At 42.5% G+C, this 15,028-nt stretch overlaps 1 protein-coding gene across 5 annotated transcripts in view; it reads right to left on the bottom strand.

The window, feature by feature from the left end:
- fam13a (family with sequence similarity 13 member A) overlaps positions 1-15,028 on the bottom strand; it is a 277,630-nt gene that overhangs the window by 32,438 nt on the left and 230,164 nt on the right. For all 5 annotated transcript variants that reach the window (XM_073042473.1, XM_073042470.1, XM_073042472.1 and 2 more), the window contains 2 exons: positions 11,979-12,082; positions 8,983-9,037 (listed from right to left, as the gene is read on the bottom strand). In XM_073042473.1, the coding sequence (XP_072898574.1) occupies positions 8,983-9,037; positions 11,979-12,082 (159 nt within the window). The remainder of the gene's footprint in view (positions 1-8,982; positions 9,038-11,978; positions 12,083-15,028) is intronic.

Here is a 15,028-nt window from a genome sequence, read left to right as displayed (position 1 = left end):
GTTACAGTTTTATTAAACCTAATTTTTTCTTAAGTCTGTGTTTGAAAATTTAAGTTTTTTAAGCTGTAAAGCAGAAAAAGTTTGCACATAGCAAAATGCCCTGTAATCTGATTCAGTGATGCTAATCAAGTGATTAACACCCGCCAGGGGACCGGAGAAAACTTCTCAATTGTTCTCTGAAGCTGTGTGACGCATAAGAAAGAGGAGCAGGAGTCGGCCATCTGGCCTGCCAAGCCTGTTCCACCATTCAGTAAGATCATGGCTGATCTGGCCATGGACTCATCTCCACTCACCTGCCTTTTCCCCATAACCCTTAATTCCCCTAACTATGCAAAAATCTATCCAACCTTGGCTTAAATATATTTACTGACGTAGCCTCCACTGCTTCATTCGGCAGAGAATCCCACAGATTCACCACTCTCTGGAAACAGCAGTTCCTCATCTCTGTCCTAAATCTACTCCCCCGAATCTTGAGGCTATGTCCCCTAGTTCTAGTCTCACCTACCAGTGGAAGCAACTTTCCTGCCTCTATCCCATCTATCCTTTTCATAATTTTACATGTTTCTATAAGATCTCCTCGCATACTTCTGAATTCCAGCGAGTACAGTCGCAGGCAACTCAATTTCTCCTCATGGTTTAACCCCCTCGTCTCTGGAATCAACCTGTTGAACCTCCTCAGTATCACCAGTATATTCTTCCTCAAGTAAGGAGGCCAGAACTGAACACAATACTCCACCAGTACCCTGTACAGTTGCAGCATAACCTTCCTGCTCTTAAATTCAATCTCTCTAGCAATGAAGGCCAACATTCCATTTGCCTTCTTGATAGCCTGCTTCACCTGCAAACCAACCTTTTGTGATTCATGCACAAGCACTCCCAAGTCCCTCTGCACAGTAGCATGCTGCAATTTTTTTTACCATTTAAATAATAATCTGTTCTTTCAATTTTCATTCTTTCAATAACTAGTCATAACTACAGATGCTGGAAGCCTAACACAAAAACGTCAGAATCACCCAGCAACTCCGACAGTAACTGCGGAAGGAGTAGCAGAGGTCAAGGACAAAACGTTTTGCCTGATTTGGCGAATGTTTCCGGCATTTTCTGTTCTTGGCTCCTTTACATTCATCTGAGACTGTAAACAAGGCATTAGTTCAATGCTGCATCTGAAAGGTACCACTGTAAGCAGTGCAGCAACCGTCTGGGGTAGGATTTGAACCCACCACATGTAGCAAGAACAATATAAAGAGAAGCAAAGAGATCTTGACGTACAGATGGACATTTTTTCTTTGAAAACGGTAGCATTGTTTGAAAAACAGTATCCTGTCCTTACACCAGAAGCGTAAAGTATAAAAGCAAAGGAGTTATGTTAAACCTGTATAAAGTACACGTGGACTACGGCTGGCCACTGTCTCCCATTCTGAAAGAGAATTACCAAGAGGTGGTGCAAAAATTCCTCATTGCAGAAGCTCTGCATTTCATATTTTATATTTCTTTACAGAATAGGAGGCCTTCAGCTCTCTAGCCCATGCCAGCTCGCAAAGAATCCCATCTGTTCATTCCCCCTCTTTATTCCCAGCAATCCATTTCTACACAGGCCCTCAAGTTATTTGCTCACTGCCTATATAAGAGGGGCAATTTATGGTGACTAATTGAACTCCCAGCACATCTTTGGGATGTGACACGAAACTGCAGCACTCAGCGGAAACCCTCACAGTCAGAGGGAGAACTTGCAAACTCCACAGATACAGCAACGGAGGTCAGGATCATACCCAGGCCACTGTCCCAGAGGGGCTTCAGTTATGTTGAGAGACTGGAAACGTTGGAGTTGCTTCCAGAGCAGAGAAGATTGAGAGGGGATTTGATAGAAGTATTCGTAAAAAGTAAAGCATTGGAAATTGTGGTATTCTTTATTGTAAATAAAGAAATAGTTGTTCATATGAGAGGAAGGGGTTGTATATAACCAAAATTTTTACCACTAGGACAGGAGTTGCGATCTGGAATGCATACCCAGAAGGACAGAAACTAATTCAATAGTGGCTTTGAAAAAAAGATGATGAATGTTAAAATTATTGCAGTGTTATGTGTAAACAGCTAAGTAATGGGCCCAACACACAAAGTGCTGGAGGAACTCAGCAAATCAGGCAGCACTGTGGAAGAGATATGTTTTGGATTGAGACCCTTTGTCTGGACTGAAAGAAAGAGGGGAGATAGCCAGCATAAAGAGGTGGAGGGATGGGATTGAGCAACAGCTGGAGGACAATAGGTGGAATCCAAGTGAAGAGGCAAATGTCTAGGTGCAGGGATCTGATCTGAGAGGAAAATGGAGCATGGAATAAAAGGGAGGGAGATGGGGAGGGCAAGGAAAGTGTGGGTGATGGCAGATAGGGAGAGTTGGGAAAGGGAAGTAAATAGGCTGATGGGGGCCATGTGAATCAGGAGGGGAGAGAAAACAAAAGAGGGGACAAAGGGAATAGAGAACATTTAATGGAAATTTGAGAATGCAACATTCATGCTGCCAGGTTGGAGACTGCTCAGGCAGAGTATGAGGTGTTTCTAGCAGCCATGCATCTGTCCTCTATCTGCATTGTTTTTTGTGTCGTGTGTTTATTATGGTAACTAGTCACGCGAGTAGGGGTGTGGCAAAAGCAAAGGGAATAAGTTACGTCTTCATGCTCTGCTTATTGCAGTTTGTAACTAGAGACCGGCAGATGTCATATCTTTTGCCGGCCATTTAATAACGCTCAACTGTGCTTAGCTTACACTTGGGTATGCTTAAATTTCATTGCTTCAAGATTGTATGTTTGATAAAGGATCAAATACATAGCTTCGATTTTGGAAGAATCATTATTGGAGTGAGGGTGTATCCTGCAAGTATAACAAATCCATCAAGACACCAGCAACAGCAGATGTTTTAGTTTTGGTTTGGTTAGAATTAGCCGCTAAAGTGCTGTTCCTCTAATTTGCATTTAGCCTTGACTTGGCAGTAGTGGAGACCAAGGATGACATGTTGGTATGGGAATGGGAAGAATTACAAGAGCAGACTACAGGGAGATCCAAGCAGCCATGGCCAGTGTTCTCAACCTGAAACATTGGCTGTCTATTTCTTCTCCATTCGATCCTGCCTGACCTGCTGAGTTTCTCCAGCGCTTTAAATGTTGTTCCAGATTGCAGCATCTGCCATCTCAGGTCTCCAATGAATGAGGTCAACTGGATTGTTGTAAAAAGAAACTACAGTCCAATGAGCCGACAGACCTCCTCTACATTGTTCCAACCTAACTTAGGTATGGAAGTGTAATCAGGCAAAAGCACACAGATCTGCAACGTACTGCATCTGCACTTGACTTTCAGAGCAAAGCTGAAGGAACCTACACAGTAAATGTGGGGAGGTGCAGCTGTGTAAAGTGCTGTTGCAAAATTCGTGGTCAGCTAACTGAATTTATGTTGCCAACCGAAATCCAGTTATGACAACAGACTGAAGACAGAAAAGAAACAACAGATGCTGGAAATTTGGAGCAACATACACAAACTGCTGAAGGAACTCAGCAGGTCAGCCAGCATCTGTGGGAGGGGAATGGACAGTCAGTGTTTCAAGCTACGACCCTTCATCAAGAGTGAAAAGAAAGAGGGCAGAAGCCAGAATAAAAGGATGGCAGGAGCATGAGCTGGCGGGGCGCCATGGTAGAGAAACGGTTAGCGCATTGCTCTACAGAACCAGCTATCACCGATTGTGGTTGGTTGCCCGCCAGCTGCCTGTAAGGAGTTTGTATGTTTTTCCAGTGACCCTGTGGGTTTCCTGTCACCTTATAAAAGATGTACAGTTAGAAAAGATGTACAGTTAGAGTGAGTGAGCTTTGGACATGTTATGTTGGCGCTGGAAACATGGTGACACTTACAAGCAGCCATGGCCAATAATCCGGCATAATCTTCACTACATAAACCACAACCCTCCCCGCAACCTATCACTTAATAGGTTGTTCTCCCTCTCCCCCATAATTTCATTCTGGCTTCAGCCCTTTTTTTTCCACTCCTAATGTCATAATTCAATCATATAATTCATTACTGTGTTGTTCCACTTATTCTGTTGCAGAGCACAGGGCAACGAATGGTACAGCCTAAATAATTCAATGTCTGCAGTTGCTAATTTCCAAATCCTCAGTCAAGAAACAAGTGATATGGATAAGGATGTAACAATGCCACCATGCTAATTTGTCTACTGCTGAGTAGAGAAAGAAAATTCATATGGTGCCATTCGAAACACTGGTGACTCACTTAAATACATTTGAATGATAATTACCGATGCAGTGCAGAATACACAGCAGCCAACTGTGCATAGCAAGCTCCCAGAGGCAGCAGCAGAGTAAATCTACATTGTCTAGTGTTCATGGGCTGTTCAGCAATCTGAACACTGTAAATGTTGATCCAGGCAATCTCTCTGGAGAAGCTCAAAGGCTCACCACAGACACCCAAAGCTTACTTTTCTTTTTGTAATGTAGCATCTGCAGTATTTTGCTTTCTTCCTGCACTTCTTTCAAGAATGAAAAAAAATCTGACCCTGAAAGGCTCTCAGCAAAACTTAAAGCTCCTGGCAATAAATTCCATCCCTACTGGGTTTGAGGATGTGGATATGTGGCAACATCTGCACACTAATTTGTACCTGAAAATGTACTTGCAGGAGGCAATTTAATTGTCTCTTAGCAACACACACACAAAATGCTGGAGGAATTCAGCAGCAGAGGCAGCATCTATGGAAATGAATGAACAGTTGACATTTCAGGCTAAGACCCTTCAGGACTGGAAAGGAAAGGTGTCTCTCCATATTCCCCACCACCCCCATTTCTTTCCAACATCTGCAGAACCTTTTGTGTTAATTATCTCTTAAACTAGCCAGTTCATTAACAATTGACATCCTACCTAGAAGTGCATTTAATAATTGAAACTGGTCACTGGGAGTACTGCAGATAGGGGGTTGTTTATCCAATTTAAATGCTGCAGATTTCAGCACAATATAAATTTATTCTGGGTGTAAAATCGACTACTGATCGACTAGATAGATAGATAGATAGATAGATACTTTATTCATCCCCATGGGGAAATTCAACTTTTTTTCCAATGTCCCATACACTTGTTGTAGCAAAACTAATAACATACAATACTTAACTCAGTAAAAAATATGATATGCATCTAAATCACTATCTCAAAAAGCATTAATAATAGCTTTTAAAAAGTTCTTAAGTCCTGGCGGTTGAATTGTAAAGCCTAATGGCATTGGGGAGTATTGACCTCTTCATCCTGTCTGAGGAGCATTGCATCGATAGTAACCTGTCGCTGAAACTGCTTCTCTGTCTCTGGATGGTGCTATGTAGAGGATGTTCAGAGTTTTCCATAATTGACCGTAGCCTACTCAGCGCCCTTCGCTCAGCTACCGATGTTAAACTCTCCAGTACTTTGCCCACGACAGAGCCCGCCTTCCTTACCAGCTTATTAAGACGTGAGGCGTCCCTCTTCTTAATGCTTCCTCCCCAACACGCCACCACCCACAAAGAAGAGGGCGCTCTCCACAACTGACCTATAGAACATCTTCAGCATCTCACTACAGACATTGAATGACGCCAACCTTCTAAGGAAGTACAGTCGACTCTGTGCCTTCCTGCACAAGGCATCTGTGTTGGCAGTCCAGTCTAGCTTCTCGTCTAACTGTACTCCCAGATACTTGTAGGTCTTAACCTGCTCCACACATTCTCCATTAATGATCACTGGCTCCATATGAGGCCTAGATCTCCTAAAGTCCACCACCATCTCCTTGGTCTTGGTGATATTGAGACTAGCCCTAGTTAAAACTACATCCCTTTATCAATGGCAGCTCTTGCTCATACTTATTCATCACTGAGTTTAAGACAATTCTTCCAAAGGCTTTTTACAGAAAAAAAATTTAAGCTGCCCCTATGTCCTGGGTCTGAAGTCCAGCTTGATGAGACACTGCTGCTTTCCATGGGCTGTGGAGCAAGAAGACAATAAGAATAAGTCACCTGCAACTAAGTTTGTGTAGGGGAAGATGTGGAGAGGCTGCTTCTCTGGAACCACTAAAGGGCAAGCAATTTGGGACCAGGAGTATAGGCGGCTTCACATAAAGGCTTCTAGCCTTTGGAATTCTCCACATCAATTGATGAGGCAGGGAGGTCCTGAGGAACTGAAGGAATCAAGGGATGGTGATTCATGGCGTGAAAGTATTTGATGTATAAAACCAATTTTTAATAGTGAATGGCAGAACAGTGTTTTACTCCCACTCCTTTCTCTCTTGCTTTTCTGCACAGTTCTCCGTTGATTACTTGGGGTTTTAATTTTCTATGAGCGACAGGAAGAATCAAGAACAATAATTGATAGTTACTAGATGAATAATGTTATGACACTGGTCGCACTTCTGGCTCACTCTTTGCAAAGGCAAGGAAAAACAACTATCACTTCTGCTTAAACCCTACTGCCACACCTTCCTCCCCTCTTCAAACTTTGTTGAGAGACTACATATGAATAAATAGTCGTTTATGTTTATTCATTTCCATAGATGCTGCCTGACCTGTTAAGTTCCTCCAGCATTTTGTGTGTGTTGGCCCAGACAGCTTGTCAGCACCAATTAAGGCAGGTGTCTAGCTAAGACATTAGGAAAGACAGGCTCCTGATGGGTTTGAGACAGTAAGCAAAATGACACGTAATTCTTTGTGATAAATAAGGTCATTAAGCCCACTGAGTCGATGCTGGCTCTCAGGGGATTAAATTTACCAATTTAATGTCAGAAATGTAGTAGTCACTTTAGATTCAGCAAGATCCCTGCATCAGTAGGGTCCTGGTGCTGGGTTTTGACCCAAAGTAGCTTCATTTCCTTTTCTCCCACAGAGATGCTGTTCAACCTGCTGAGTTCCTCCAGCAGACTGTTTGTTACTTGAGGTCCTACAATTGTCAGCAGGTTAATTGGCTGTTGTAAATTGTCCCTAGTGTGCAGGGAAGAACCTGGGAAGAGTAGATGAGGATGTACGAGAATAAAAAGGATTAGTGTAGGATCCACTGTAGGAACCATTTCTACTGACAGGAGAAGGGGCAAAGGCTGGTTACTGGCGCCTTAAAACCAGTCGCTTCAGGCAGATGGGGCTCGTCAACTGGTTGGCAGATCATCTAGGAGGAGGAAAAGTCTGTTCTCAAACCTCCGCTGCCTTGTGGCTACACCCACCCACGTCGAATTGTTGACTGAACAACCTTTGTTGGACTGCAGATCATGGTCTCTTTTGGGGGCTTTGCTATTACTTACTTGGTGGGTGGTGGGTGCTGGTGGGGGGGGAGGGGGGAGTGTTGATGTTTTGCTGCTGTTTGTGCATGGGGGAGAGGAGATTTGGGGTTCTAACATTTTACTGTCACTCTTTGGGGTTCTCTTCTGCTTTTGTGGATGTCTGTGAAGAGCAGGAACTTCAGGGTATACACTGTATACATTATCTGATATTAAATGGAACCACTGAATCACTGATTACAAAATAAGTCTTGGCTGGGGTACCAGTTAGACACTTCTTTAAATCGCGTAATGGGCTTTTCCACTTTCTTCTGGAGGGGTATTATACAGAGCTTATTTCATCAGTAGTTTAGTGATCTCGACATATGAGATTATGAAAGCTGTTGTGCAATTCAATTCTCCCTTTCTCAAACAGCCCTTATAACATTAGCCCAGGCTTATTGAAATAAAAGTGGAATTAAATTGCAAATCAATTGAGGTTGATATCCCAGAGTCTACATTCTCTGACTGGGGATATCCAGAGGAGGTGCTCCTTCTAGTTTGGATTCAATTAAAGACTCACTCCATGAGTAAACTACCTTCTGGTCTGCTTCAGATGGCAATCTATGCTCAAATGCCAAAGTAGTGTAGATTACAGGCTGAAGATATCCAGTCACAGTATGTACGCTACCCTTTTGACAGTTATCTAATTGGCACCAATCCCCTATTCTTTCCTCATGTCTTTGCAGTTTCTAAATTCAAAACTAATTCCCTTCTGAATATCCTTTCAAACAGATCATAACAACGAGCTCATAAAAGAACCATTCCTTTCATAGCTTGAAGCCCACAGTACTGTTTTTAGAAGACTCCCAATATGGAGGACTTTATCTTCCAAAGAAAACAACTGCACGTTACCCATCATTGGTAACCCACTCATATTAATATTTTATGTCATATGGAAAGGTAAGTTCTTTAGAGAGTAGAAGATTGAGAGGAAATTTGATAGAGGTATACAAAATTATGAAGGGTATAGATAGGATAAATGCAAACCGGCTTTTTCCACTGAGGTTGGGTGGGACTACAACTAGAGGTTATGGGTTAAGGATGAAAGATGAGAAGTTTAAGAGGAACATGAAGGGAAACTTCTTCACTCATGAGGGTCGTGAAAATGTGGAATGAGCTGCCAGCGCAAGTGGTACATGCGAGCTAGATTTCAATGTTTAAGAGAAGTTTGGATAGGTACATGGATAGTAGGGAATTGGAGGGCTGTGGTCCTGGTACAAGTTGATGAGAATAGGTAGTTTAAATGGATTCGGCATGGACCAGATGGGCCAAAGGACTTGTTTCTGCATTGTACTTTTCTACACCTCTATAACTCAGTCTGGTAACACTCTGAATCCTGGCCAATGCTTTCCTGCCTTTTCTTCAGTGTAGCGTTCCAAATTAGCCAAAAAATCCTGAGATAGACTTAACCAGCAAATTACAATTTTTTAGTTCAACTCCTACGCTTTCATGCCAATGAAAAATACTACTAGAAATCCAAAATAAAACAAAAATTACGGCAAATATCTGTGTGGTCAGTAACATTTGCGAGAATGGAAACATGGTTTGTGGTCTGTCAGGACATTTGATATTTGTTCCTAATGCTTCCATGGAGCAGAATCTTAGTGACAGAGTTTGTGGTGACTTCTAGTAATCTTATTTATAGAAATTACACAATCATTACTCACCAAAGTCAACTTAATGTGGTCATATGAATCCCCATCACAGAAAGCACTCTCCTTTCTGAAAAGCAAAAGAAGATACCATTTAAGATCACTGAATAAAGGCAGGGGAAGGCCACATGGCCCTTCATTCCTACTCTGTGATTCAATATAATTATGGCCGATCCTCTACTTTTTTGCCCAATCCCCGTTCCTTTCCATTCTGTAAGTGGTCAAAATTCCTAGTGTTCTCAGTCTTGAGTATCTTCAGTGACTGGTGCTATACAAGTTGATGCCATGAAGCCAACAACAGAAGATTAACATTGGATGGCAATTTTTTAAAAAATATAGCACTATCTTTTACATAAAGTTGGTAGAAATTATTTTATTGTACTGGACAGATAATAAAATGGCTATAATACCAGGGTTCTCATAGATATCTCAATGGCAGTGAAGAACAATTTGGGCAATTCTGAGCTGGTGTCAAGGTCTTGAAAGTTCAAGTTCTTGAAGGCTCAGCGGACATAGTACCTAAAACAGTACTGCACTAGACAGACCATATGGCCCACAAAGCTGTGCCAATCTTGATGCCAATTTGTACTAAATATCCTCCTCCTGTATATTATCCACATCCCCCCACTCCCTTCATATTCAAGTGTCCATCTAACAGCATCTTAAACTATCCCACTATTATCACTTGAAGCTTGATGATGCATTTGAATGGGGTGATTGTGTTGTACAGTGAGCTGTAGTTGATGATGTATGAGTTCCTGTTGTTCAGATGGTCCAGAGCAGAGTTAAGAGCCAGAGGAATTGCATCTGCTGTTGACCCTTTGTCATGGTAGGCAAATTGGAACCGATGCAGGTCATCTCTGAGGCAAGAATTTATTTCTGCCATAACCAACCACTTGAAGAACTTCACTGAAGTTGATTTAAGTGCTTCATTTTTGAAGCAGGTGGACACCTTAGACTAGAGAAGCAGAAGGGTGAAAATATTGACAAATACTCCAGAAAATTGTTCTTCACAGATCTTTAGTTCTCAGCCAGGTATACCATTGCCTCAGATGCCTTTCGTGAATTCATCCTCTCGAAGGATGCCTAGACCTTGGCCTCAGAGACTTAAGTTAGAGGGTTATCTGGAAATTTATGGGTTTGTCATAATTCCCTTTATCAATATGTGCATAAGAGGCATACAGCATATCTGACTGATGAGTTGGTACCACTAATACTACACAATCGTGCCTTATAGAAAGCTGTATTGTGCAAGTATTGCCACAGCTATCAAGCACTTGCCCCTCTGTGAATACAGTTTAATTTAAATTTGCCTTTCTTCCACATTGGTCTTCCAAAGGTTACACCTGGATTTAGGTCACCATTCCTAAATGCAGTACAATGCAAAACATGATAATGTAGAAAAAAAACTTGAATTACAGCAAATATATATAATACATATAAATAATTAAATTAAATAGAGGTAGTGTTCATGGGTTCAGTGTCCATTCAGTAATCAGATGGCAGAAGGGAAGAAGCTATTCCTGAATCACTGATACAAAATACTCTGCAGATGCTGGGGTCAAAGCAACATGCACAACACCCTGGAGGAACTCAGCAGGTCGGGCAGCATCAAACGAGCAGTCAACATTTCGGGCCGAGACCCTTCGTCAGGACTGAAGACGGAGAGGGCAGGGGCCCTATAAAGAAGGTGGGGGGAGGGTTGGAAGGAAAGGCTGGTAGGTGCCAGGTGAAAAACCAATCAGAGGAAAGATCAAGGGGTGGGGGAGGGGATAGGCAGGGAAGGGATAGGCAGGAAAGGTGAAGAAGGAATGTAAGGGGAAAGCACTATTAGTAGTGAATCACTGACTGTGTGCCTTCAGGCGTCTGTACCTCCTACCTGATGATAACAATGAGAAGAGGGCATGTCCAGGGTGGTGCTGATTGTTGCTGACAGACGGGGTGATATGAGTATCTCAGTAACTGTTGATACCCTGGGATTTTCATGCACAACAGTCTTTAGAGTTTACAGAGAATGGTGCGAAAAACAAAAACCATCCAGTGCGTGGCAATTCTGTGGGTGAAAATTCCTAGTAATGAGAGAGGAGAATGGCCAAACTGGTTCAAGCTGACAGGATGGCAACAGTAACTCAAATAGCCACACAATACAACAGTGGTGTGCAGAACAACATCTCTGAATGCACAACATGTCAAACCTTGAAGTGGATGGTCTATAGCAGTAGAAGACATGCACTCAGTACACCTTTATTAGACACAGGAGGTACCTAATAAAGTGGCCACTAAGTGTATATACCAGTATAAACTAGTTTGTCAGAATGGCCTCTTTCTACTCTATGCCATACATCCGATCTAAATCCATACAAAGTAGATGTCCAGATTGCTCTCCCTTCTGAAAGGCTGCAGATTCACCACTTTGGAGCTTGTAAGACAGATGGAAAGGTTTCTGTTCCTAACAAATATGGAACAAAGGCAGCAGAATGGAACAGAGAAATGGATTGTCTGCGATTTAATCTGATGAGAAAGCAGCTGTGACCTGCTGGACCATTTCTTCCTGAACTTCACATTGTTGATGTTCTGATTAACACTGCCATTACAGGTATGTGTCGCTTAATGTCCACTATACGTTCTGTGAAATCGGACGTTATGTGATTTGGATGTTGTGCAAACACCATATTATATACTTAGCAAACCTATACGGATTACTGTAGTGTACCTGTACCTGATTCCTGAGCAATAGCATTCACTGGTTTTCTACCTTCATTTTGTTTAATAACCTTTTGTTTCACTTCCAAATCAATACTCTTCCTTTGCCTCTTGCTGCTGCTATCACTAGGAGTGGTTTTACTGCATTTGGAAGCCATCATATACTTTACGGTAATATTTTCGAAAGAAAATTAAACAGAGAGATAATGCTGCTGCACTCAAGAGACACGCAATACATGTGATTGGTTACATCTGCTAAGTCACGTTCTCCGATATATGAGAATCTCCCTCCCATGCAAGACACCTACCGCTCATGTTCAGTCACATCATCTGAGTGAGTCTGGAAACTCAAGCTGCCCCTATGTCCTGGGTCTGAAGTCCAGCTTGATGAGACACTGCTGCTTTCCATGGGCTGTGGAGCAAGAAGACAATAAGAATAAGTCACCTGCAACTAAGTTTGTGTAGGGGAGATGTGGAGAGGCTGCTTTCTCTGGAAAGGGCAAGCAATTTGGGACCAGGAGTATAGGCGGCTTCACATAAAGGCTTCTAGCCTTTGGAATTCTCCAGATCAACTGATGAGGCAGGGAAGTCCTGAGGAACTGAAGGAATCAAGGGATGGTGATTCATGGCGTGAAAGTATTTGATGTATAAAACCAATTTTTAATAGTGAATGGCAGAACAGTGTTTTACTCCCACTCCTTTCTCTCTTGCTTTTCTGCACAGTTCTCCGTTGATTACTTGGGGTTTTAATTTTCTATGGGCGACAGGAAGAATCAAGAACAATAATTGATAGTTACTAGATGAATAATGTTATGACACTGGTCACACTTCTGGCTCACTCTTTTCAAAGGCAAGGAAAAACAACTATCATTTCTGCTTAAACCCTACTGCCACACCTTCCTCCTCTCTTCAAACTTTGTTGAGAGTCTACATATGTGTAACTGTGGTCAGAAAACCAATTGGTTAGACAGCTTGTCAACAAACATGAGAAAATTTGCAGATACTGGAAATCCAATGCAAAACGTACAACATGGCAACACATACAAAATGCTGGAGGAACTTAGCAGGTCAGGCAGTATCTATGGAAATAAATAAACATAAACGACTATTTATTCATCTCCATAGATGCTGCCTGACCTGCTGACTTCCTCCAGTGTTTTGTGTGTGTTGGCCCAGACAGCTTGTCAGCACCAATTAAGGCAGGTGTCTAGCTAAGACATTAGGAAAGACAGGCTCCTGATGGGTTTGAGACAGTAAGCAAAATGACACGTAATTCTTTGTGATAAATAAGGTCATTAAGCCCACTGAGTCGATGCTGGCTCTCAGGGGAATCTCATGTCCCATTCAGAGACAAAAAATAAATGCATCTATGCTTACTTCTCAGGCTAAAAATTTTGAATTCATGGTATCTTGCGTTCCAGATTAAATCTACCATTCTGATGCTTCTGAGCAATGTTGCTGGCAATAGTCTCAATTTACAAGAAATTTGCTGAGTTAGATTGCTTCAAGCAACTCCAATATTGTCCTTGCAAACTGGGGCAACTGAATTACATTGCCACCTTTTGCAGTCAACCTACTTCTAAAACTAATCACTCATCACTGATCACCACTTATTTAACCCCTTTCCCCAATGAAGTGCAGACATTTCTCCTGGGGATCTGAATGGAATGCTCTGAAATCTCTCCATTTCCAGTAATCTAGGGCCATGGGCTGGAGCAGATGTGTTGCCAGTCAAAAAGAGAAGAAATGTGAGAGCATCCCATTTTCTTTTAATATAGGCTTGGAAAGAACATAACCTTCTTTTTCCTGTGTCCGTACCATTATGAGGTCCTTCCTACAGTATAGGGCTACATGTCTACCGTACTAGTGGCCTTAGTAATTAATTATCAACAACATAGCACAAATGCATACGTAGATGTAACCCCTACGACCCGAGGACCTCGCTGTCACTGTCCTAGCTTGCAAAACTATGGCAGATGAACCCCGGGTATAAAGGGTGGGGTCAGTACTGTGCATACTGCACTCCACCTAAAACATTGCACAGTCCGAAGGACACGCCTACATCTGGCCTCGTCAGCCACCAGCGTGCCTGCAGCAGACATGGGCAGCCCCCTTCCTAATTCTTCGTTCGCGAAGCCAAGTCATGAATGGAGCACAAATAAGATGGATAATCACAGTGTTATACCCAGGTTAGGGCAGTCTAAAATTAGAGGGCAGGCAGTCAAAGCAGAGAGGAAAGATTAAATGGAATCTGAGAGGCAAGTTTTTCCACAGTGGTTGGTGGGTTTCTGAAACGAGCTACCAGAGAGAGTGATGGAGGTAGGTACAATCACAATGCTTAAGACATTTAGATAGGTGTGGATAGGATATGGGGTAAACTCAGGCAAATGAGACTGTTGCAGGAAGACACCTGGGTCAGTATGGATGAGCTGGGCTACTGGGTTGCTGTCATACAGCTATACCAATCTAAGCTGTACAAGTCTATAGCCACAACAGGAAACGACTAAGATAACATTAATCATGATGCAGAGATTGGTACCTAGTGGTCAGCATAGCTAAGACAAAGAGCCTTTTATTGTGCCACTGGACTCATAATCTGGTAAGGAGATAAGTGTGCAGTGCTGTGTATAATTGTTGGTACTCTGTTTTGCACTTTAGCCCTGGAGTAATGCTGTTTCATTTGGCTGTATTCAGGTACAGTTGAACTTGAACTTGGTCTGCAGTCACTTATATACCAGGCTGGGAAGAGACAGCAGCATTCCTCTCCTGAAGGTCATTATTGAAGGAGGGTTTTAATACTGGAGCATGAGCAGAAAATAAATTGATGACAAGTTGGATAAGGAAATAGTAGATGGTCCAGGACTAGCTGCTAATCATTTGGACCACTGATCTAGGACGGGCACTTGAATCCCACCGTACCATCATGGGATCTTGAGTGAGCTAGGGCTTTTTTCTTTGGAGCAACTAAGGATAAGAGGTGACTTGATAAAGGTGTTTAAGATAATGAGAGGCATAGGTGGAGTGGACTGCCAGCATCTTTTCCCAGGGGACAATGGCTAATATCAGAGGACATGCATTTATGCATTTAAGACAAGTGGAGGAAAGTTTAGAGGAAACGTCAGTGGTAGTTCCTTCTGTAAAAGGTGTCTCTGAAAAACTGCCACCAACATGTCACCTGTGGAACCAGCGATGCCAACACAACTGACCACCGTTATATCAGCACCTTCATGAATGGCTGTGAACGTTCACTTCCAGATGAGGTCAACGCTTTTTGAAAGGGAGAATAACACCATACCTGTGCAAATCCCTCCAGCATCTGCTGAACCTGTGATCTCTGAGGCAGATGACAGAACATCTT

Source organism: Hemitrygon akajei, chromosome 4 (genome assembly GCF_048418815.1).
Source record: "Hemitrygon akajei chromosome 4, sHemAka1.3, whole genome shotgun sequence".
NCBI classification, from domain to species: Eukaryota; Metazoa; Chordata; class Chondrichthyes; order Myliobatiformes; family Dasyatidae; genus Hemitrygon; species Hemitrygon akajei.
This window is presented reverse-complemented; position numbering and strand designations above follow the sequence as displayed.